Consider the following 25710-nt stretch of genomic DNA (forward strand, 5'->3'; position numbering starts at 1 on the left):
ACCAATGGAATTTGCCGGCCGAACATTTTACAGATGGCGCCAGCATAACCTGACAGTCCTACGAACAAAACTATAGTGATAGGTAAAACCTATGCTGGCGCTATCTATACAAACCTTTGACAATTGCTAATCCCATTTGGTCAACCGCAAAAAGGTTAAAAGCTTCTACGACAGACGCATGCGATTTTAGATAATTGTTGGCTAATAAGTAGGAGCAACGAATTCAATCGATCGACCAAATGCCACAATGTATTGCAAACTGCATTTTCACCACACCAGCTCGGAAAGGCTTACTTAGCACTTCAAAAACTGATAGCAAAGTTGCATTTTATTCACATGTGAGGCAAAGTAATCAAATGCAAATTTTGAGTTGTTTTCTTATGTTTGCTGGTAGAATTGACTTTTAAATGATGATTTTGGATGGTAAATATTTAATAACATTCATTTGGATTTGATTTTGTTTGATTTTACATTTAACATTTGTTTCGGGTCGGTGTGGTGAAAAATTTTGTGTTTCACTCGGAGGCAAATTTTGTTTAACCCTCGTGCTTTGAAACCCTCGCAACGCTCAAGATTCCATTTTTCGAACCACTCGCTACGCTCGTGGTTCAATTTTGGAATCATTCGCTTGCTCGGGTATCAATATTAGCACGAGCGGTTAAACAACAACTTTGCCCCCTTGTAATAAAACAAATAACTATTCTTGTGTCTGGCAGTGAGTCTTATACAAAGTTTTTAATAGGTGCGGTCGAAGAAGCACTCGTCGTAAACAATGAAACCGCCACGTTCAGTTATTTATTTATTTTAGAATAGAATAGAATATCATTTTATTACGAAGCCATAAATGGCGGGTTTGATATTCAACTCTATTGACAGCTATTAAAGTTAAAATTTCAACAAACTTAGTTAACTAGGTATATCAATTATTAAACTGTCATTGTAGGCAGTGAAAAACGAAGCTAATTACGTGGAGTTAAAGAACATTCTGTGCAACGCTATAGCTGTTTCTTCCCTTCTCGGTAAGTCAGTTGGCTACAACGACGGAATGTAGCTACGTACTTATACTTACACGTTATTTCAAAGTTATTTCATTATAAAAATCCGTTAACTTTGGCGTATGTATATTGTAGTTCATTTTTGTTTTTTTTTTCATTGACTCAAACAAACAATTGAAAACTATTTATGATATTACCAATCGGTATAGTAGGTAAGTTTTTTGTGCATTTTTTTCAAGAAGGATTTTTTCTGCTCTATGCACACCCGAGGTTGAACCCACGATTTTTAACCACCACACACACACACACATATGAAAGTTGATTTCTTTTTTTACTTTTAGGCAGCATGTGCATGGTGCATGCTTCTCTTACGACGTTACAGCTCAGGTCACTGTATTCCGAGTAAGTTATTTTCAATGTACTCATAATTTAAATATTATAATCTATGTAAAAACATATTAACAAAAGAATAAATAAGTGATGGACCGAACAATTCAATTACCATATGAAAGTTGAGAAAAGGGCTAACGCAAGATCGTAGTTTTTTTTATAGATTTTTACACGTTTCAATCAAAGGCAAACCAATTCTGATGGAAATTAGACCATGTTGGCAAGGGCAGACAGACTCAAAATGTTAGTTAATGTAATTATTTAATTTTGTATATGCGGAAAGAGGTAGGAGAAGTGTATACACAATGAAGGTCTAAATTTAAAAATTGAACTTAAAAATCTGCATTCATTTTCTTTTTACAGAAATAAATAGTTTCATTTTATAGGTATGTTTTACTTTCCAAATTGGAAATCGGCAATCTGCTCCTGGCTCCGTATGACGTGTCCACTCTTGCAACTTTCAGACCCACGGTAAAGGACACCGAGTTTCCCGACGTGTTCAACTTCCTCAACTACAGCGCCTACGCCTACCCTACCGTTCTTGTCATGTTCATACTTAACACTATATATGAGGCAATTTTGGTCAACCAGTAAGTATTCTTTTAGAGGCATTTCCGCTCTCGAACTCGCTGGTCTGGTGGTACTTATGTATCAACTACACCGCCTGTAATTATGCCATCCCCACACCCGAAAGCTCTAATCAAAGGGTTCACGAAAGCTGATATTTAGGCACTCTAGGGCTCAAAAGTATCTCATAGTAAGAAGGAACCTATTCCTTACGAGATATCTAATATGATTAATATGATGAATTGAATATGATGATTGATCTTTAGTATTATATTGCACACAGCTGTAACTTTGCTTGTAAGTAATGAGTGGCCTTTTCTGGTAGGTTGGCGGCAGACAAACCAATGAGTGCTATAAGCATAGAAAAATTAGAAAAAGCTTTCGCCAAAAATAAAAAGGATCTTGGACCCTGGACTAAACATGAAATGGTAATTCCTTGAAACTATTTTAGGGTGCATCCACACCGCAGTTGCCTAATATTACTGCATTAGGTGGATGCACACCTATAGCCCCCTCCAGACTATGTGCGTGAATCGCGAGCGAAGCCGCAATTCGCGCACGCGTGTTGATTTGGATCCCAGCAGGACAAAAAATACATATCTTCGCACCATTCTCATTATAATTAATTAATATAAATCATCACCAAAAAACGATTAGAGTCTGTTCGGAAAGTCATACTTGACGTAGCGCTGGGCATGAAACTAGAGCAGTGGTTCCTAACCTTTTCAGTCCGGTCACCCGTATGACTAACTAGGGAGCCTGATTTTACCCCTCCTCCCAATGGTAATCAAAATTAAAACGTGTACGTTTGTTGTATTGTTATATTACGTTAGTTTATTACCCCCGTAAAATACCAGTATTACCCCTACGGGGGTAATTACCCCCAGGTTAGGAACCACTGAACTAGAGTGTTGTTAAAAGACTAGTCTTGAAGACTTTTAAACCTTAAAGACTTTCAAACCATGAAGGTTCAAGCTTTGAAGACTCAAGCGTTAAAGGTTTGAGCTCAGAAACGGTTCAGAACCTTAACGACTCAAGCTTTTTATGAGCTCTTAAGAGTAAGTCTTTCAGACTCGGGCTTCATAGAAAGCTCAAGCTATAAAAACTCGGGCCTATTGAAAGCTCAAGCCCCCGAACCTCGAAGGCGAAGGCCTGAATCAAGCGTTAAGAGCTCTAACAACGAGCGTTATAGGCAGAAAGTATTATTGTGTATTTATTTTTTTGACGGTGTCCGGTATGGCAGTCTACCTAGTTTTTAGGGTTCCGTACCCAAAGGGTAAAAACGGGACTCTATTACTAAGACTCCGCTGTCCATCCGTCCGTCCGTCACATCACCAGGCTGTATCTCATGAACCCAAATAAATTTAAATTTAATAATATTTTAATAGCTGAAATTTTCACAGGTGATGTATTTCTGTTGCCGCTACAACAACAAATACTAAAAAGTACGAAACCCTGAGTGGGCGAGTCCGACTCGCACTTGGCCGGTTTTTTTACTTCTAACGACCTCAGGATTATGCTGTTAAAATCTCTCGGGTTCCTCACGGGCACCCTGTCACAGAATAAGTAATAGTATTATCATACAGAACGGCCACGCACCGCCCCGCCCCGACTCGCATTACCTTGCCCCGCGACTGGGTGCGACATGAATCTGACGGACTTCTGGCATGCTCTCAGTAGAGCGACTTACGCACACATACACAATGACGCGTGTACAGACGTGCCGCGCACACATATAAACGCAAATCATTTTTGATGTATGGCGTGTCCGCCCTGTGACCCTGTATAACTATCAAATATGGCATAGATTAATCTAATTTGTTAAAAGCTTTTAAGGGGACGGTATATGACGTTTTCGATTTAGACCTCACTTTGTGCAATCAATTTGTTCAATGAATGATTAATACCTGCATTAAATTATACGTAAATCTGTTCACGAAGAAGCCGTGTACCGGATCTTCACGCCATAATATTTTTTATTTGCTGTAATTCTCTACAAATCAACACTAAAACTGTCCAAAAATCAAAATATGGAGTTCCGTTTGAGCAAGACGCATTACAGTTTTGTCTTTGACAGTAATTGAGTTGTTGTGGGATTTTGAAGGCTAGATAACTAAACTACCAAATTATTATCTACTTATATTTTTACTCACAAATACAACACAGAAATTCAATCCCAAATGTAAACTTTCGTATAATTTCCATACATTGACGACATCACTCAAAACTCTTCTTCGAGTCAGATGGCCGTTGGCCTTGCATCGAAGCAGACGTGTACGTCGTTGTAGCTCGTTTTTGACATTTTTATAGACATTTCATCATATACGCATACGAAAATGTATACCAGTAGATAAATTGTATTTCATACAATAGGGTAAATAAATATAATCACGTCGAGCTCGAGTCAAATTTTAAATGTGAGTTGTTGTTATTCACGGGTCGTAACGGTCGAAAACAGCAGTAAATTATCCTAAAACAATACGATTACAATCGAATTTAAGTAACTTGTTCCTTCAAAACCCGCTTAAAATGAAAAAAAGTTTAAAGACTCGTTTTACTGATTGGGATTGATTTTCATTATGCTGGTATCAATTTTGCGTCATTATAAAAATGTATATGACTTCTGTACGTCAATGACTTTTGATGTCAATTAATTGTAATCTTGTATTTATGTTAGAGAATATTATATGTTCATTTAAATCGAAGTATCGAAGTATCTATTAATACGAAGCGTAATTCGTTTAATACCTAAAGACTTGCAGTGTCTACACCTACTTTGTTGACGTTCGTTCCGTCTATGTATGCGATTACGTAACGTGCTGTTCTGATAATCTTCAAGAATCAAGATAATTAATAACGGCAAGATCAGCATTTAGTACCAGCGAGTTTTGCGGATTTGGAGACCGAGATAAAGCTTACAGGCCAATATCGCTGCGGCCCGGCCTGCTTATTGTTATGTGTATAAATCGAATGTTATATAAATTTACTATAAAAAACAATGTTTTATTTCAATGACATTCTGTGCGTAGAGGTATGTATGTTTCGGTGATTATAAGAATTATGTCCACACAATAATCGTGCAAAGCAGAGACTGCATTATTTCTTTACGGTATAAGCGGTAAGGAAAAACTCATTGGTATCGTGGCTCGTACCAATGAGTTTTTCGGAACTTATGTACGAAATATCATTTGATATTTACCACTAGCTTTTCGGTGAAGGAGGAAACATCGTGAGGAAACCTGCATACTCGTAGTGGATACATTTGCGAAGAAATTCAAAGCTGTGTGTGAAGTCCCCAATCCGCATTGGGCTAGCGTTGAGATTATTGTCTATACAGGGTGGTCCAAACCTTGACGTCCAAAAATCGTGGGCTATCAGAATGTACCCCATATGTATGTTTTTTCGTAGTTTTCATGTTATGATTTTTTAAGCTTTTAACTTTTCCTATGAAATTCCGGGGTTCCCATACAGAGTGGCTGAAAAATAACTGCATTCCGTTGCCAGGGAGGTGTTGGGATTATACTGAGCAACTTTTATTATCGGACCAACCCCGAAATCGCGAAAAAAAAATTGGTTTTTTATGCATTTTGGCTAGTCCATTTTCTATGGAAGGGTAATTTTTTTTCGCGGTTTCGAGGTTGGCCCCATTGTAAAAGTTGCTCAGTATAATCCCAAAACCTCCCTGGCAACGGAAATGCAGTTATTTTTTAGCCACTCTGTATGGGAACCCCGGAATTTCATAAGAAAAGTTAAAAGTAAAAAAAAATCATAACTCGATAACTACGAAAAATCGACTAACATACATGGGGTATATTCTGATAGCCCACGACGTGAGGAATCTAAAAAAAAATTTTTGGACGTCAAGGTTTGGACCACCCTGTATATAGGCTGAATTATTATTATTATTTATAGGCTGTACGGTACCGTTATTATTTATCAATACCGCTTCGTTTTGAAGGTACTATGTGCCTGTACCTGTACCTGTTGAAATATAAAGTACGGTACCGGTATAAAATTGCAGCAGGTACAACTATTTTTTATAGGTGTACAGTCAGCTGCAGAGAAAAGGTACCACCCCTGCATACAATCTTCTATGCAGGGGTGACCTGCAGCTGACTGTACCTAAACCATCACTGACCGAGCGTAGGCGAAGGTCTCCGTTTCAGCTTGGGCAAAAATACTTTCGTTTGTTCGAATGTTCTCCTTTGCATATCACATTTCTCAAATATCTCGAGAAAATTTGTAAGCAGGTTCGGTAGTTGGATATAATTACTCGGTTTCTTTTTTTTTTATAAGTTCTAATAGGCAGAGATTGTCATAAAGGACTTAAGCGACAGTAGGGTCTGTGGTACTTAAGACCATTGTGATTATTAGTAGTGTCCGATCGAAGATTCGGTTTCGGTTTCGGCCAGTTTCGGCCATAAAATCATGTTTCGGCCGTAATTTCGGTTTCGGCCAAAAAACGGCCGAATCTTTCGGCCTGGCCGAAACATACGAAATAGTACTTCGTATTATGAAACTAAACTATGTGACAAAGACCAAAAGTTGGGGAGCAAGTAGGACAACAATATTTATATATACAGAAATTTGTGTTTCGGTCGGACATTAATTATTAGGTACTTACTGATTATGCTGCGCCGCGTGGAACGTGAGGTGCGTTGGGGTAAGTGCATACAAATCATTCAAGAAAAAAATCCCTTTTAAGATCACTCGTGTGTCTGCCCCTAATAGACTAATTCAATTGAAATTTGGTACACATTTTGTCACATATGACAAAGAGTCGGTGATCCAAAGATGGACTAGTAACGTAAATAAATGAACTTTTAACTTTGCGGCCATTTTTTGTATCGTGTGATATATCAGATATTAAATTATAAGATATTTACTAATAATAAGCATTGGCCACGTAAATTATTTTTAGATTTTTTTTGCAAGTATGATATAGAACATTATTTCAATTATTTTTAAAATTAAGCCTATCCAAAGGCGACTTGGAAGAAGTGTCATGGGGATCTACATTCGTTGGGTGAAAAACAAGTTTTTTTGTCTAATTATCGTTTAAAACTCAATCGATCGGCAATAACGCGGGCACATAAAACAAAAAACTTCTTTTTTCACTCATAAAACTCCTTAAACCTAATAAGTGCTAAACAAAAACAAGTGCGAGTCGGACTCGCATTCCAAGGGTTCCGTATATTAAGTCCGTCTCACGCTTGACTGCACATTTCTTATAGATTTTCCTGACATATATAGGTAAAGAACTACTTTGTGTATTTTTTTCAAAATTTTAGATCCAGTAGTTTCGGAGAAGGTGGGCGGAGAATGATCATTTTTTGCCTATTTTCATGAATAACTGCTGAACTATTAATCCTAAAATTATAAAAAAAAAATTATTTGAGATTCTTACAATGAGCTCTTTTATTTGATATGTAACACTATATAGTTTAAAAAATATTATTTTTTAATTTTTTCATTTACCCCCCCCCCCCCCCCCAAAAATGGCTGCCGTATTTCAAATTCTCTAAAATAAATTTTATTTACGTTACACGTCCATCTTTGGGTCACAAATTTACATTAGTGTGCCAAATTTACATATGTGTGCCAAATTTCAACTGAATTGGTCCAGTAGTTTCGGAGAAAATAGACTGTGACAGACGGACGGACAGACAGACAGACGCACGAAGAATTATATGTATATGCACTTACCCCAACGCACCTCTCGTTCTACGCTGCGCGGGGTTCATTGCCGCTCCTACCGCCGTAAGTGTAAGTACAACTACATCATCAAGGCTACGATCGAAGATAATCAGTTCAGCACTGAAATAATAGCGGTGGAATGCCAGTATAATATTTAATTATTTATTTTAATTTTATAAATTTAATAGCAAAATAAATAGCGAATATACGATACTCGTACAAGTAAATCTGTAAAGATCTTAGGGGTACATCAGCCGACATATATTTTTAAATTTTATTTTGTCCGCCTTAAATAAATTTCCACCCTGCCGAAACTTTATTTATTTAAATTTCTAATTGAATTGATTTTTCGCCTTATGAATAACCGTATAGAGTAGTAAATAAAATTTTACATCTGACTTAATGACATCTGGGTTTATTCGGTTTAACTTAACTTTACAAAGATGGAGACATGAGGCGCAAGATAGAGACAAATGGAGACAACTGGAGGAGGCCTTCACCCTAAGAGGGGTCCTTACATAATTTAGATTAATAGATAATAGTAAATAATTTTTTAATTTAATTTTCATTATATTAACAAATGATATACCTAAGTGATAATTTAACTGTTGATAAAATAACTAATAATGAATGCATGCAAAATTATGTACTTCAAATAAGGAATTAAAAGGCTTTTTATTTTTATTTTATTTATTTATTTATAACTTTACAAAACGCGTATCTCGACAAAGCCGTAATATGCAGAAAATAGTTAACAATCAAATGAATTAAATTAGAATTTAAATACGTCACGTGTGACATGAACAGACAAGGAGAGCAAGATTTAATGTATTGTTTCTCTTTCTTCTTTCAATGGAACGTTTTTACAGTTTCTGTTCCTCAAAAGAGGTCAGTGGTTATCACTAAACTCAAAACGCTATCTTAAAAAAACTTGATGGGTCAATGACCTGTCCCAGTAAAGTGAGGTAGTGTGCGTGAAGTGCGCTTGTGTGTGAAATGGGGTAAATTGACAGAATCTGAAAATTTACCCACCTCTACTGTCGCCTTAAGACTTAAGTGCTACAAACCTTATAGACTTAAACCTTCAAAGCTTAGGAGGCTTTAAAGCTTGAGGCCTAAAGACTCGAGGTTTCTGTGCTCGTAAACAGCAACGCGTAACTATTAAGTTGAGGCTTATATGGTCGAGGCTTTAAGGTTCGAGGCTTCTAAACTCAGAAGTCGCGACTCGAGTCTTGTAGTTTACGCTTCGAAGCTTAAATTCACAACACTACATGAAAACTTAAGCATGGCCCGACACTAATACGTTTTGGGGTATCTTTATTGCAGGTTTCCACGTTTTACCTGGTTCTTATCTTAGTGTGTTTCTTCACCCGCTGGTCCCCTTGGCTGAAGATGGGCTGGGCCACCTTCCGTCAGTACGGCGGGGAAGCCCCAGACTTGTGCGGGTAAGTACCTATCTCACGGACCTACGATCCACCCTGGTTAAAAAAAATTCAGAAGCCCCCAGTTGGCTTGGCTAAGGTGAAGATGAGCAAAGATAAGAGAAGGCGCGCGGGAGTCAACCAATAGCAATATTAGCAATGTTGTTTTTATTAAATTAATCGTATGCGTATTCGTGCTACATTTCAAATGTAGTGGTCCAATCCACGGTTGCCTAGATTTAAATTTACATCTAAAATCTAGGCAACCATCGACTGGGCCAACTTTTCAAATAAGGCAATCTATTACAGTTAGATTAAGAATAATTGCCTTATCAGGCTATTTTTAACCAAATGATTTATTCCAGAATAAAGGACGCCACCACAGCTGCTATATTCGTTGTGCTTTTACATTTTCTGCCAAAATCGTTTAATTTCTTCAAAGTATGGACAGTCGAAAGTAAGTGTTATTTGAATTTAATTGTGTGTTTATCGCAAATATTTGTTCTTGGGTTATGGACCCATGTAAAAACGAGTAGAGTTCTACAAATTTAGAGTTAAAAGACTCGAGTTCCTATCAACACCAACTGTAACTACAGTATCAGAACAATTAGGGGTTCTCAAAAGTGGGCAGGGACACTAACATCCGTATTAACTATAGATACCTACACCAAATGATATGAACGACGGGTTAAGTACCTAGTACAAATATCCATAATTCCATATCCTTTTTCAGAACACAGAGATTTGCCGCCGATGAAAGTAGAGTCTGGAATATTGTTCTGGAAGTTTGTGGATAAGAATACCGATTATTCGCTGTTCCTAGTTTTCGGTGCGTGTTTACCTTTTTATGATCGATACATTTTTATGTGGGGTCCCGTTGTTTCCCATAAAGTTTTAAGTCATAATGTAAGTAATGTTTGTCATATTATCATTAGTCATAAAACTGAAACCGTTAACATTTCAGGATTTCCGTTAGGTTATCCTATAGATATTAGGTTAGGTTAGGTTTGTTTTATGAGTTTATGACAATCCTGAAAAGTGACGCGTTTCTGAAACAAATGAATTATGACTAACGAAAATGCGAGCAAACAATACATTATGGCTTAAAACTATTTGGGAAACAATAGAGACCCATTTTATGTCGGCGGCCTATTGTAGTTGCACATCACGAAATTCCAAGGGAAATGTGAAAATCATTGTCTCCTTTCCTGAGTCAAGGAAGCCTATTTCAGGGCAGTTTCCCCTTCGGCCATCTGAAGAAACCTAACAAACCTATACGTATTCCCTTGGTTTAATGTGACAAAACAGTACACAGGAACTTTACGATGGGCCGCCGACACAAATACCAAATACTGGCTGACATTTCTAGGTTAGAGGTCTGAAATCATAAAAATCTCGTCTTCATACAATTGTCGTTCCCAGCCTGAATATAGTAACGACTGTCGGCCATATTCGAACTTTAAGATACGTCAAATACTAGAGATTGAAATGATATGGAATGGATATGTCAGTGTCAAACATGTGTCAAAAGTGACGTTTCTTCAAACAAACCACGGATTTAGAGTTAATAAACTGGATCGAGTACATTGACCAAAAAGTGTGTCCACATGAGAAGTCAAACTAGAGCCCTGCATCTCGTTCTAATTAGGGTGACCATAAGACATCTGTATGTGGGATATTAGGATAACATGGAATATATCAGTAGGGTGTGTCATTTTCTAAATAAAGTGAAATTTTAAGTGGTCAGGTTTTTTTTTTTCATTTGTAGTCGGCCTCTTTCGCACTCACTCATGGTATGTTCATAAAGGTAGGCTTCCCTTTTGTCCACTTCAGTTTTTTTAAGTATAAGCGTCATTGAAGATCTGTTTAGCAAATATGACGTTTTTTTTAAAGTTGGTGCCTTTTTTCTATTGACGAAAATGTGTCCTACCTATAAAGAATCGATGTCATATATAAACAGTTTAACACACCTAACAAAATATTATGTATAAATGAGAGTCTGTAATGTTTAAGGAGTTAAGCACTTTGGTTTTAAATTTTGGCAATTGAAGGGATGTTTACAAAAACAACATACCTGACTACACTGGTTGACACCTGAAACGAATAACAATGTTCTTAAAAAAGTGTCAACCGGTCTAAGCAGTTAGGTTGTTTTTGTAAACATCCCTTCAATTGTTCTACAACAAATCTTAAATTAAACATGCCGAAATAAAGACATAAGGTACCTATTATGTTAAACTTACTTTTACATTACCTACGTTAATAATAACTAATAAGAATTCTGTGAGACCGATTTAAAACGTGCCGACATCATAGTCACCCTAATGAGTTCGACAATGTTGTCTTGTATTTTTATAGTAAAATGTAATAATTGTGGCTTTCTTGTGAAACAATATTCCACAATTAGCAATTATTTCACTCCAACAACCTTTAACACAACATTTCTTCACAATTTTTAAGAAATTTCGCATTCACGTGTTTTGAAGAAATGTCATCAAGTTGGGGATACCAATTAATATTTAAAGTTACTACAACTTCTACCATACTAAAATTTAGTTTTTTTTTTGCTGTGTATGCGCTTGGTTTAATCAGTTAATAATATTGGCATCATAATTATTTACAAATTACTTAAAAGATATCAGAACTGTAGTCTGAATATATCACTAAAATTGTATAAGAAGGTAATTACATTCAGTAGTTTATTGATATAATTTCTACCATAATGGTATCTTTTTAACATTGGCAACATGTGCGAGTGAGACACAGGGCTCGGGTTTTTCTATCTCAAGTGGACCGTTTTCTCTAGTCTGGTACGAACAACTTTCTGTCTCGGTGATAAGGTTCAAATTAGTATGGCAAAAAAAGTGACAACTCGCTCCAGTTTAAAAAATATAACTTCATGAAACAAACGCGTCACTTTTGACACTTGTTTGACAGTGACATATCCAATCCATATCGTTTCAATCTCTAGTATTTGACGTATCTTAAAGTTCGAATATAGCCGTGTAAAATAGCTAAAAGATAATAATATTAATAATGTAGATACTTTCTATCGTCCCATGGTCCTAAATTCCTATTACTAGTACCTACTAATTATCATCAATGAAACATGCATCAATTATGAACCTTTTGAATGCCAAGAACACCTAAACTGACCTAAAGTCGTCGTCACCAGTCGTGCCCACAGTGCCATGGACAACTATCTAAGGTGTTATGACGTACGCTGTAGTAGTAACCTTCACACTTTCAAGTAAGGTTTACATTAGCTCGCTTACGCCCGGGACCCAGGCGTTGCCAGTAACGTTTTTGTTTATGACATAAAGCGTTCACAAAGTTGAAAAGAAAAGCAAATTCAACTCTAATTTGTAACGTTATTGATTCAAATTCCACGGCCAATTCATTTTATTACATTGTGTTTTACAGGCGCCGGTTCAATAATATATAAAGCCATCTTCAAGACGGGCCTCGCCGACGGGCTGCCCTACAGCGGCGGCGACGCCATCACGGGCATGCCCTGGAACGGGGGCATCTTCCTCGTGGTGCTCGCGTCCGTGGTGCTCGGGAGCATCATGACGGGCATGGCGGCGCAGGCTTGCCTCATGCCTCTTATGTTGGCTATGGTAAGGTGAAGCCATCTTGTGTGTTAAAACTTTCTCTAAATATAATGTAAGGGAAATTTCATAGTTCAAAGCTGTGCTTAACTGCTTACTGCAAAGAACTGGCCTTTTGGGTTTCTTCTATCATGCCTTAGAGCCGGTCCAGAGTTCCAGACGGACTGCATCCCGACTGCAACTTGTATGGGAACTTCACGCCGACGTTGCAGTTGACGTGCAGTAGACGTGCGCCCCGCTATTTATCGGCTCGGCGCGGTGCGACCCGGTTATTGATGAGGAAGAGTCTACAATCAGGTCCAGCATCAGAACCAAGCGATATAAGCTCTTACAATGACGAGTTCGGTAGAGTAGAACATTAAAACATCTTTTCCAACACGCTGACATAGCGTGCTTGTTATGCTGGAAAGCCTTGCTCACTTTTGCAATAGAAATCCGGTCAATAATTGGAGTTTTTAGTACCTTAGGTAATACCTAAATGAAAAAATTAGCTCTACGCCGGCGCCGCCGCGTCTAACGTGCAGTTCGGCCCGGCATAGCCAAAGAGTTGTAACTTAGATTGAACTTATTGCATAGATCCAAACATCCATCACATTCAAACATGATGTAACATCCGAACCGTAAATTCCTTAAGAAATAATACATTTGTCGGATGATTTTTCGTTATATAAATACGTTAATGTAATTGATTGTGCCATAGTCTGCAATATTGATGTTAATGGTCTGTTACAGGCAATGACGGGGCAGGGCAAGTGGCCGGGGCGGCGGAACCTGGTGGCGCTGGGCGTGGGGCTGGGCACGGGGCTGGGCTTCTGCCTGCCGTTCGAGCACACGCCCAGCGCCATGGTCAGCAAGACGGCTAAGGTCGCGCTCAAGAAGCAGGTGACATCATCAAAAATATTCAAAAACTCAATCGACATTAAAAACATACAATCACAAATTTTCACATGAATCGGCTGAGAAATGAGACCTGTAAGGAGCTTAGCACAGGAGCGGTGCGACAGTATCTTGCCCGTCTTTTATCACTGTTTTGTATTAGTACCTAAGAGAGCGACAGACAGTATTATGTTGCGCGACCGCTCCTGTTTAGACCTAGGTACTTACTGTAGTGGAGTCGAACATACACGGACATAAAAGTGAGGTTCAATACAAATTGGAAATAATGTTAACAAACCAATAAACCTTCAGTTTTTCGTAATCTCACATTTATGCATGATTTTATCAACATTGAAATATTATATTTTTATCACTAACAAAGTTTTGTTAAGCCTTTTAGTACTAAAAATAATATGGATTTTTTATGCGAAATAAAAATATTGAACGAATTGAATTAGTAATTAACAAATAAAGTTAACCCTTTACCAGGCTAAGGGATATACGAGTATTATATTTCCCACATACGGCACTTCAAACATTTCGATGAGTAAGACTGACATTAAATCATTAAATCGTCATTTTTGAAATGTTACCCTGGTAAAAAGTGAATTATTAATATTTCAATTAAAACAACCTTGGTAAACCTTTTTGGTTATAAGTCAAATGCTAATTGAATCTATTATCATTGTAATATTGTTATAGATAATTTACTCAATCGCGAGCTCAATAATCTGCATGATCGTGCTGTGGCTGAGCCTCTGTTTCTACGCGCCCGTGCTGTGGGACCCTGAGGACAAGGGCATCTTGTCTCAGGTCGTCCCGGGAGGCGCCACCACCACCGCCGCCGCCGCCAACACCACCGAGGCGGCTGCGGAGGCGTCATCACCAGAAGGCAGAATTTAAGACACTTGGAGTCGAAGTTTAAAACTCCAAAGGCTTCGCACACTGCACGGCGATGAAAGCGCGTCCTGCGCGTGCGCGTGTTGCATGTTGCGGTAAGTTTCCAAAAGTGACAGGAAAGTTCTCGGTAACTTCACAGGAAACAAATATTTTTTTATCCTGGATATGGAAAATTTTGATACAAAAATAAGAGAAGATCCGAAATTTTTCCAAGTGAGAATTTACAGTTTTGGAAACTTTCCGGCGGCACATTGGCTTGGACGCATTGCACCTAAAACAAGTATTCTATAATAGAGACGAAAAGGTAATAATTATGCTAAGTCGCATGTATCCCGGTAAACCTTAGTTATGTTTTTTTATTTATGTATGGAGTCAAATGAAGCTTAGGTTAATTAGCTATTGCATTAAAATATATATACCTAAAGTGTCATTCAATAGAACTTGCGAACTATGTAAACAAAAGTTACTAGTAATTTGACATTCAATGTCAATTTTAGTATGGCGGTTTGTTTACATAGTTAGCAAGTTCTATTGAATGACACTTTAGTTAAAATTAAGCGTTTCTTTTTTTTATAAAGTAATAGACTTTTTATCAGGCAGCTGTCTAGAAATGCATATAGCAAAGTCTTGCACCGGTATCTCAATTTGATTTATTTTTCATACTTATGATACACCCTAATAGAGCTTGATTCTGATTTAACAATTGGTTAAGGGTATAAGACGATAGTCAAGGTCGTATCGAAAATGTATCGAAACCATTTCGAAACCGTAACAAATCGTTAACACAGAATCGACCTCCAGACACGAATAACGCTTGTTGATGCGCCAGAGATGCACGGCAAGTCGATCAAGTTACAACATGTCAGTAATGTAAAGTAGAGATTATAGGTAATATAAGTTCGAATAGACCAAGAGGTCGTCGTTGAGGCATGGAAGCATCGAAACTTTGCTCCACAGAATTAATATTAATTCAGCAGGACAAACTCATACCTATTCATAATCACCTAAAGGTCCTACCTAAAGTATAAAACAAACGCGTCTGTCGGTTTGTGTGAATGTATGTTCGCGATAAACTCAAAAACTACTCAACGGATTTTCATGCGGTTTTCATTTTCACCTATATTCTTGAGGAAGTCTTAAGTGTATAATTTTTTACACTTCGCGTTCGGGTAGTACACGTAGAGTACATCAATACTGTAGTAGCTTACCTTCGAGATGGCACCGTAGACGGGCGTCATGCCAGCTAGCAGGTACACGGTGCAGCTTGAGCCAGCCGCCTGCGTCCGGGTAGTCCACGTAGTCGCTGCGGTACCGCTTGCATTCTACTGCGATAGGTAACCCAGTTAGTTAACTTAGCGTGTGCTTAACACACACACAAAATGTAATACACTACACAGAGCTCGGATTTTTCACGGCAAAACAAAACACTAGCGTAATCTAGCCAGTGCTTGAAATATTATTTTATCGATATCGAGTATTACTAGAGTATATGACAGGTATTGCCTCAATACATTTTTAGGGTTTCGTAGTCAATTGGGAACCCTTATAGTTTCGCCATGTCTGTCCGTCCGTCCGTCCGCGGATAATCTCAGTGACCGTTAGTGCTACAACGCTGAAATTTGGTATGAGTATGTATATTTTCCACGCCGAAAAAGTGGTACAATAAAATCTAAAAAAAAATGTTTTTTGGGGTACCTCCCATACACATGAAGTGGGGGAAAAATTTTTTTTTCGCCCCAACCCTACTGTGATAAACGAAACTGTTTACTCCCAGAGAATGTTGAAAAGCTAATGATTATCTACTCCTATCACTATTACACAAATAAAATGTCATGTGCTGCTGGGTGTACTGACGTAGATTTTGAAGAAGAAATTGCGTCTGTGTCTAATGTCCTTCATACAAATGTTTTTATTACATATTTATTTTATTTGGTGACGTATTTTCTTCTAGTACTGAATTATCGATATCGATAAAATAATGTTTCTATCACTGGCTAGATTCCGATAGTGTTTTGTTTTGCCGTGAAAAATCCGAGCCCTCAAAATACATATTCAACCAATATTATCAGTTCATTACTCACCGAGAGAAGTTGCAGCCACCAGCAGAAACAATGCTATCACCCTCATTTTAACTCTTGAATTCAATGTCGATAATTTTCACAACTTATTGCACTCAAATCACTTCTATACTTTGGTAAAACTTAATACAGAGTGGAGCCTGCAACGAGAAAATTTAACAGCTGGTTCTTTATTGTATAGTATCTCCTCGTTTTAACGCAGTGTTTTCAATAAAGACAAGACCGAAGTGATCCCATAAGTTCCGTGAACAAAGTTTTGTACGGAACACTAAAAATATTGAATCATGTCTAGAACATCCGAAACAGGAGTGTCCTTAATTAAGAACATTGGGCAGAACAGGGAAGCTCCTTAAAAATTATTTGGGTAATTTGCTGTCTAAGGTTATGTAAATTGTAAATACGTAGAAAATACTAAATTATACGATCTATACTTATTTTATGAATTGTTACGAATGTTGATGTAAATGGTGGGGCACTGAATTATACAGCCGTTAAATTGTTCTAACAATAAGTGAGTATTTTATTTAAATAAGAATTATTTTTATAATCTTGAATGTAAAGTAAAAGAAAGTAAAAATGTTTAACAATACACTCTTTTTTTGGGCAGTCGTGTAAAAAATATTATATCGCTATTGGCTTAGTACCTAAATGTTTTTTTTTTGCTCGTTTGATAGGACCCACTCTGTATAGGTATTGATAGACTTACACCGCTAAGAACTAAGAACCCGTCGAATCTGCTTGATAGCTCACAGCAGTGGCTAGAACTGACTGGCTAATAGTTAAACTGTGCATTATCAAAATTAATCACACAGGGCAAAGGTTATCGCTGACCCACTGTGTATATAATAATTGAAAAATAACGACAGTTTGAATTTGGAGCTTGTTGCACACGAATATGGTAGATAATTGAATGCGTTTCCTAATGGCTCTTACGGCTGTTATGCGTGATCAGATCTTTAATGGCGTCTGAACTTGGGTTTAACTTATCAATATTATTTAATTAAGAGAAAGCGAACGCAAAATTGTAGTATTATATTGAATGGTTAAGGTAAATGCTATAAAAATAAACACGGAAGCTAGATTATTTTATAGTGCCCGAGATTTAAGAGCCAACTGGAGCTGAGATTTAAATATTTTAGGTAAATATACCCGTCTCGCTAACGGAAGCGGCTCCTAAAATAGTGCGATAAGGACAAGGCGAAAAATCCTGCGTAAAAATCTCAAAAATCGAGGTTTCGTACTCGACTGTTTCCTCCTCCAAAACTTAACCAATCGTAACCAAATTTGGAAATCTAAATGATTATGACATTATCTGTGTCGGACCGTTTTGCTTTTTTGGCTAATTGATATAAGTTTTGAATAGCGCGCCTCTCATTGCGGCATAGTCAATTAGGCCATTTTGGCCATTTTTGAAGGGCGCCTTAAAAAACAAAAATATCAAAAAAAGCAAAACGGTCCGACACAGATATTGACAATATTAATCTGTGTTGAAAAAATCATTGCTCTAGCTTCAAAACCCACGGAGGAAACAGTCGAGTACGTTTGTATGGAGAAATGACCACTCCTGTTGGCTCTTAATAACTCTGTTGGAACCGCTTTTGTAACCCCTTTTGTAAATAACTGGCTTTGTAGGAGGTATTTTTATTCCGGGCGTAGCGAACAGGGAAAATCGCTGCACGGGGAAAAACTGTTTGTTTGAAAACGCAGCGTGTCGTATTATACAGTGTGTAAGTCAAATACGGGCAATAAATTAAACCAGATATAGAATTTACCCGTCTTATCATTAATTAAGATGTTTTTTTAAGTTACACTTAATTATGACCCCGTGATTAATTTTTTCCACATGTACCGAGCAGTAATGTACTGTAAACATTAAGAAACAAGATGATAATGACATTACGAGATACGAGCTTTTCATAGTAACTGCCAACAAGCGTTGACAGTTACTTTAAAAAGCTCGTAGCCCGTAACGTGTGTGGTGTATTACATTGCGGGCCGAATTATTTTGTATGGTTATAATTTTCAATGCATTTCTAAGTAAAATCTATCTCAATATACTTTTTAGGTCCTATGCTAACCACCGTTTAAATATTCGCCCGTATTGGATTTACACACTGTATAACTTGCATGTGTGTGCAGGCATTTCCCGCTGACTCGGCCGTTTGGTCGGTGCGGTCGGTCATTCTACAAGCGAATTTTCTTGAATCCAGATGCTCCAGGATTAAGTCAAGTTATTTTTGCTACCTTAAACTTCCTCATGATTTAGAGGGGATTTTTAATTTGGTTTAAAATTGACTGACAGAATCAGAAATTCCATCTTGCGCTCCAAAACCGAAGTAGCTGACGTAGCCCTGACAGCCGCTAAGCTTTAAATGGGACTGGGCCGGACACATCTGCCGTATGCCAAACGACTTGTGGGCCAAGAAAACTACTAAATGGACGTCAAACATAGGGCGGCGTCACGGCAGACCTCGAAGGAGATGGCGACACGATCTTGACGTCTTTCGGATAGATTGGCATAATATTGCCATGGAACGAGACGCATGGAAAAAAGAGAGGCCTTTTCCCAGCAGTGGGACACAACAGGCTAATAAATAAATAAACTTCCTCAACATTACCTACCAAAACATTGCCGATTTTTATTTTGTTGTAGCAGGCGTGTCTCACTCCGCGATTTCGTCGCTTTGCTACAGGTAGCTAAAAGTACATCCGTTCGGCCCCAAGTTTGGGGAAAGCCATAAGCCGCGCGTGGCGCTGTCGCCACCTAGCGGCCATATCTGTGCTGATCATAACAGACGCGTTTTGTTAGAGAGTGAGTCTTCTGTACTTAGTACTATTATTTATTCTGTGGTTGTAGTACTTAATTTTTCGTCAGATTTTGATAAAATTTGGCTAGAATATGGCCGGTCCGTTAAGAGTGGTTAGTGCCTTAGACGTTGGCTCGTTACGCCATCACTGCGCCGGCAACTTGTACACGCTACTCACGCTAGTGCAAACAACGCCCTCGAGCGGTGCTTATTTTGCAGGCTTTTGGCTTCCTAGTTAAAATATTAAACGAAAATATTCAGCTTGAATACATTTAATATAAATAAGTGAGACGAAGTTTCTGACAAACTAATGTTTTTCTATTGTTTTTCGGGAGTGATACCGAACATAAATTATCTATCATGCTTCCATTATCCGGCCATTTCCATTAGTTCCATTACTAAATTTTAGTTCGGAGCAAATGAAAGATTAAATCAAGCGTTAAGCGTATTGTTTGTTTTGTTTTTCTTTGTTGTACAGAAACCGAACTTAACTTTCATCAATTCATCATTATGTCATTATCTAGCTTAAAAAAACGTGGTTGACTTAAATCTCCTTTAATTTTTTCACATCATAATGATGAAGGTACGCTAACATGCCCGGCGTTTACACAGCTGCGTATCGTATCCACTAATAAAGGCAGCCGCTCGACCTGAGGCTGCCTCTAGTGGATACGCGGCTTTAGGGTAACACCAGTGTCTGTACTGGTCTGTAAATAGTCTAATAAATAATTTATCTAGGTACATATCTGTCGTATCCTATCTTAGAACGCTTTAGACGCCACGCATATCGTGCGCAGCGCGTCATCGCGAATCACGGTTGGTGGCACGTCAGTCAACGTCTTGGGCGGTCAAAGATTTGAATATATTAAAAGATTGTATGTATGTATAAAGATTTTAATTTAATTTCATTTCATAAGTATAAGAGCACTAAGTGGGCACTCCGTGGTCTTTCTTGATGATATCTGCAGCGTGCTCCGCGATCATCGCCACGGGCGCGTTGGTGTTCCCGCTGGTGATGGTGGGCATGACGCCGGCGTCCACCACGCGCAGCCGCTCCGTCCGGCGCACGCGCAGCCGCGGGTCCACCACAAGCCCCATCGCCGTCGACCCCACTGGATGCCATACCGTACACGCTATCTCTCGCGCATAACATCTCCAATAATCGTGACTACCGAATCTTAAACCAGTGCATCCTTTTAATTTGAGGTCTACTACTTTCGCTCCAACGCCTCTTAGACTAGTTGTATTCAACACGCGCAAGTAATCCTGTATGCTTCTCGCGTGGATATCTAAATCTGTATCGTTTTTGTAATATCCTAAGTAAATTTCCGGTGGGTGTGTAGGATCTTTGCTTAGTAAACGCACGTGTCCGCGTGAAACAGGCTGGATCAGGTTTATCTCGGTGAATAGACTCTTGAAGCCTTCTAGCGCTTTATCTAAAGCATCGCAGACTTCGTCATCTAAATGGTATACGCTTCCACAGTACCAGAGGGCATCTTTGCCGGAGCCTGTAGGGTACGCTGAGACTTGATAGTCCGGTACCGCTTTCGATTTGTCAAGGGATACGTATCCAGTGATGGTAGCGCCTACGCCATGCAAGTCTAGTGGTGCATCTTCCGGCTCGCTGCGTTCAGCTGTAAAGTAAACTGGCGCAGTAATATGGTCGTGCAAGTTTTCTCCAACTGGTAAATCAGCAATGACATCAATATCGAACTCCTTAAGATGCTTTCTTGGACCAATTCCTGAGAGCATCAGAATTTGTGGTGTGTTAATAGCCCCTGCTGATAGAATGACGTCTTTATTAGTTTTAATTGTTATTGTTTTGCCAGCTGCAGTTAAAGCTTCGACCCCCACAGCGGTCGCACCATCCATGATAACTTTTGTGACTAGAGTATGTTTGAGAACGTGTAGGTTAGGTCGATGGGATATTGGTCCTAGAAAAGCTGTGGCAGTACTCTGGCGCACGCCGTCGGCAACGATATACTGTCCTTCAGAGAACACAAGCTGCTTATCAGTATTCGCATCCAACAATATCTCGTATCCCAGCTCTCGGAATGCATTGAAATATAACTGGTTACTCTCCGGATCAGATTTCCTAGTGACGCCCATCGGTCCGCTGGTTCCGTGGAACTTTCTGAAGCGGGAGTTCATGATTTTATCATCCTTCATGTTCTCGCTCTTGATGAAGTACTTGAGCGCGGTGTCCCAGCCCCAGCCGGGGTTGTCCCGGGCCCAGGAGTTGTAGTCCTCGGGGTTGCCGCGCACGTGCAGCATGAGGTTGGCGCTGCTGGAGCCGCCCAGCATCTTGCCGCGCGTCAGCTTGATGCTCTTGTTCTTGTGCGCTTGGCTGGAGTAGCCATCGTTGACTGTTTGGTAATTCCAGTCTAATCTGGACCCGATGATGTAGTAGTATAGTCCTGGAAGCTAAAAACAAAAAGATTTATTAATTGGTGATGAAATACCCAAGGAATCTTTTGGAAAGATGACTATGACAGAAATATTCATGGTTATAGCTTATTCAATCAAGTTACATCGATAATCTGAATTAGTTTACCCAGTGTAATAGTTTGCAGTGCAAGGAGTGCATTGGTGATCTTGTAATGGTACATGGGACAAGTATATCTACCGGCCAGAATTTTGGCCACCAGTGTCATATTTATGTAAACACGCATCTACCTGGGACTCCACAGGTGGGTCTCCGCCAGCTTCTATCAGCAGAACGCGCCACTCTGCCACTTCTGAGAGTCGATTGGCCAGCACGCAGCCGGCCGTGCCCGCGCCCACGATTATAAAGTCGTACTCGGCTTCATCTGAGGAAAAATAGATAATCATTTCTCTACAGTTGTTTTAGAGTCCATTTAAGCTAACTCTGTACCGGATTGGAAAGTAATATAGTGTGGAACCGCTACCGCAAATGTATAAATGGGCAGCGCCGCCAGTATCGCTTGCACGACGCGCACGTGGTGGGCACGTAATGGGCACGTAGCTTACTTACCTAGCACTATTGCTTGCGGCGGCATACGCGTGCTCAGTAGATGGCAGGCAGCGCCGCCAGTATCGCTTGCACGAGGCGCACGTGGTGGGCACGTAAGGGTGGAATCACATCTGTCAGCATCGAGCCGCATTTTATATATGAGAAATCGCTCGTTAGTATGAAGATGCGTACGCATGCTTTCAGCTTTCCGATGCGTACGCATCTTCATACTAACGAGCGATTTCTCATATATAAAATGCGGCTCGATGCTGACAGATGTGATTCCACCCTAACTGACACGTAATGGGGACGTAGCTTACTTACCTAGCACTATTGCTTGCGGCGGCATACGCGTGCTCAGGTAGATGGCGGGCAGCGCCGCCAGTATCGCTTGCACGACGCGCACGATCCCTAGCACGTTGCGCGCGCGCATCCATGTCGGCCACATCGCGTTGGCAATTCTGTGACAAATGAAAGCACTTAATTATATTGCTATAAATATTAAATTCAGGTGGCTATGTGTTTGAAGGGGAGTCAGCTATATCAGCAACTGTAAATTTAACAAGGACTGGGTCCCGGCTGAGTAATGTGGCACCCGGAAATGGGTGGTGTGATTTATATAACGGATATTAACGCCATCTAGCGAGATTTACTTACCACAGATCCTTGAGGTATATAATTTAGGTTGTTTACCTAAGTAACGTTCGAAATCATGAATAATAAAAATATATGGCCAGCGGGCGGATTTATTTTATCTTAATGTTACTCTGAACATACCTTCCTTCCTTCCCTTCTATTTTAATTTTCACTAGCAATTATAAGCTATGGTATGCGGTAACGGTAAGGTAACGGTGTACAACTGAAAATAAATCTTGCTAAGTGGATTTGCGTTTCATATTTCATCTCGATATTTACAATCTTGCACTAACTACAAGTTTCTGTTTGACCCAATGGTTGTCTGGTAGATAATGCTTTAAAGCTTAAGGCATTAAGTCCGCCATTTGTACAATTTTATATCGTGCAATAAAGTTTAAATAAATTGCAACACTTTGTCATTACAAATGTTTGGTCCTATCTTAGTACAGTTAGCAGCAGAAGTTGCTATTAAGCGGGCCAGGTGTTCAAAATGATCTTGGCGCGACTTTATTGTTAAGAGAATAAGAGCGTGTCAAGATAATTTTGAACACCTCGCCCGCTTAGCAACTTTTGCTGCTGACTGTACATAGATGCTAGACGCTCCTTAAGATCGCGAAGATATAAAAGCACAGGTTCTTGTCGGGTTATGCGGCAGCCGGAAATTGTGGCATGATTTAAGGCGCCGGATACTTACGCACCATCTAGCCAGATTTACTAGTTCTGTGGATGCTACGGGTAGGTAAAGTCCACACATAAAAGTAGGCATAAAAGTAGGCATATATGTATGTATAGTTTCCTTTACCTAGCTCTGCGTGGCGTGACCAATAACAAAGTGTGGATGTCATCATAAATGTCAAATTTCTTTAGAATAATGTAACTTCCACATTCTGTTCTGTGAAAGTCGGTGCCGAGTTAACTTAGATGGATATACCTACTGTCTTATAGAATCAATTATAAAATCAAGAAATTAAACGACAACGTGATAGCTTAATTAATACGTCACAAATTATTGCAAACAGTAAAAAAATAGTTTGGCATCATTACCCAACGTTTGCGTGCAGAGCAGTTAACTACAACTCCGTTTAAATTTGTAGATACAATCCACTGGTAATTGAGCTTCCGTGATTACTTACTGCCCGACCATCTACAATAGAGACATCGCAGTCATAAAAGTAAACAACCGAATGCGAATTGGTAAACACTAAATGATGCGTTTTTCAAAAACATCTTTACTTCCATTATGTAGAGTCTAATTTCAATCGCACTATAAAAGCACGAATGAACTTGTTCGTTCACAACGCTTGTTTGAAGTTATGCTGAATCCTCGAATGAGTCGTAGAATGTATAATAATACAATACATGCCATACATTTCACGACTCCTATCTTTCCGCACAGACTCTACTATTGTCATCTTGGTTTGGGCCCCGGCGTTTAGATATTTTTGCGTTTGTTAGAAAGAGACAGAATTTATCAGACGCACTAAGTTTTGAGAACAAGGGGTCTAGTTATGGTAGGAATGAGTTTACAGTCGTGTACGAATCGTTGGTTGAAGACAGGCTATCAGGGGAGCGCCGAAACAGCGGGCGTCGTGTCGGCGGCGATGCTAGAGATGTCTCGGCTAATCGGGACATCTACTGTATTTAAATATGTAGTTACAAACTATGCTAAATAATCTGGTTCAAAAATGGCGTAAGATCAAAAAACGCACCAAAATGTAGGTAGACTAGACCGAGACCAAATTAAGCAATATCATTAGGTGTGTGTTGAATTCAAATCAAATCATTTATTTTATAAACATGTGCATATAATTGAACTGAAATGACTTTATCCGTTTTATTTATATGCTTAGAAAAAAACCCGAATATAGTATTTAGTTTATGAGGCCCGTTTCTCGAAAGCCTTTTGTTTGTTATCTACGTATACACCAATCATTCATTCATTCATTCATTTCATTATGGAAAAAAATAGTACATTTTACAATTATACGTAGTGAAATAGAATAGTTTCAAATACGTAAGCAGTCGTGTTCTATGAGTGAGGCGACTGCTGCACTGGTACGGATTACGAGCGAGCAGTCCTGGCCAGTTGCAAGAAGTCATCAGTCAGCTCCTGCCCATGTAGTGTAGGGCGCTGTTTCGTTCGGCCAAGTTCGGCAGGTGACGAGGACCTGGGCAATGGGCTGCTCCACATTTTAATAGATTGTTTAGGTCTGTGGTTCTCTAAAACGAATTAATATAGGCTAACTCGCACTCGCTCTCTTTTTTTTAGTGTCGTTCCAACTAATTGAAGCTTGACATAGTAGTGGTTATATTCTCTTTGGGTATAGGGTTTTAATACGAGCATCAAAAAATAATAATTTTAGGTGTCATTTCTGAATGACTCAATTTTTTTTCTCGCAGAAAACTCCTGTAGTTTCTGGACAAGCAATTCTTACTCAAAACATTTCTCGGTCAACATTTTTAAATTTAGCCCAAAACTGAAACTATCCTGACAATGTTTTCTGTCTCAGAAAGAAAATTGGTGTAATATACATCTAATATATTATATTAATGTCAAATTAGGAATAGCGTCCTGAATGGCGTTCAAGCCTTGCGCTAATATAAGAAAGGTGAAACTCAACGGATTTGATGGCAAAATTGAGTTTAAATCGGCCTCTAGTAGGCAATGTTATTACCTAGAGAAAATAAGGCTTGTACCGTTGCTTACCAAATGCCTACGATGAATAAAAATTATAGCAAGAAAACCCTAATTCATTTC

General features: G+C 38.9%; 2 protein-coding genes across 4 annotated transcripts in view; both read right to left on the reverse strand.

Annotated features, from left to right (window-relative positions):
• Nucleotides 1-16605, reverse strand: part of LOC134650879 (asialoglycoprotein receptor 1-like) — a 34157-nt gene extending 17552 nt beyond the window's left edge. The window contains exons 1-2 of one of the 2 annotated variants that reach the window (XM_063505814.1): nt 16539-16605; nt 15666-15779 (exon numbers count right to left, since the gene is read on the reverse strand). In XM_063505814.1, coding sequence (XP_063361884.1) covers nt 15666-15779; nt 16539-16584 — 160 coding nt within the window. In that variant the 5' untranslated portion in view covers nt 16585-16605. Of the gene's footprint in view, nt 1-15665; nt 15783-16538 lie in introns of both variants that reach the window. The other variant, XM_063505813.1, reaches the window with a different exon arrangement.
• Nucleotides 16606-20268: 3663 nt separating this feature from the next.
• Nucleotides 20269-22778, reverse strand: LOC134650635 (ecdysone oxidase-like). 2 transcript variants are annotated; one of them, XM_063505568.1, is made up of 3 exons: nt 22641-22778; nt 22019-22152; nt 20269-21766 (listed from the first exon to the last, which is right to left on the reverse strand). In XM_063505568.1, exons 1-3 carry the CDS (start codon nt 22762-22764, stop codon nt 20270-20272), a joined length of 1755 nt encoding a protein of 584 aa, XP_063361638.1. In that variant the 5' UTR covers nt 22765-22778; the 3' UTR covers nt 20269. The 2 variants fall into 2 exon arrangements, with proteins under 2 accessions (XP_063361638.1, XP_063361639.1); XM_063505569.1 differs by lacking the exon at nt 22641-22778 and adding an exon at nt 22338-22413.
• Between the last annotated feature and the right edge of the window lie 2932 nt (nt 22779-25710).

The sequence above is a fragment of the Cydia amplana genome, chromosome 9 (assembly GCF_948474715.1).
Source record: "Cydia amplana chromosome 9, ilCydAmpl1.1, whole genome shotgun sequence".
NCBI classification, from domain to species: domain Eukaryota; kingdom Metazoa; phylum Arthropoda; class Insecta; order Lepidoptera; family Tortricidae; genus Cydia; species Cydia amplana.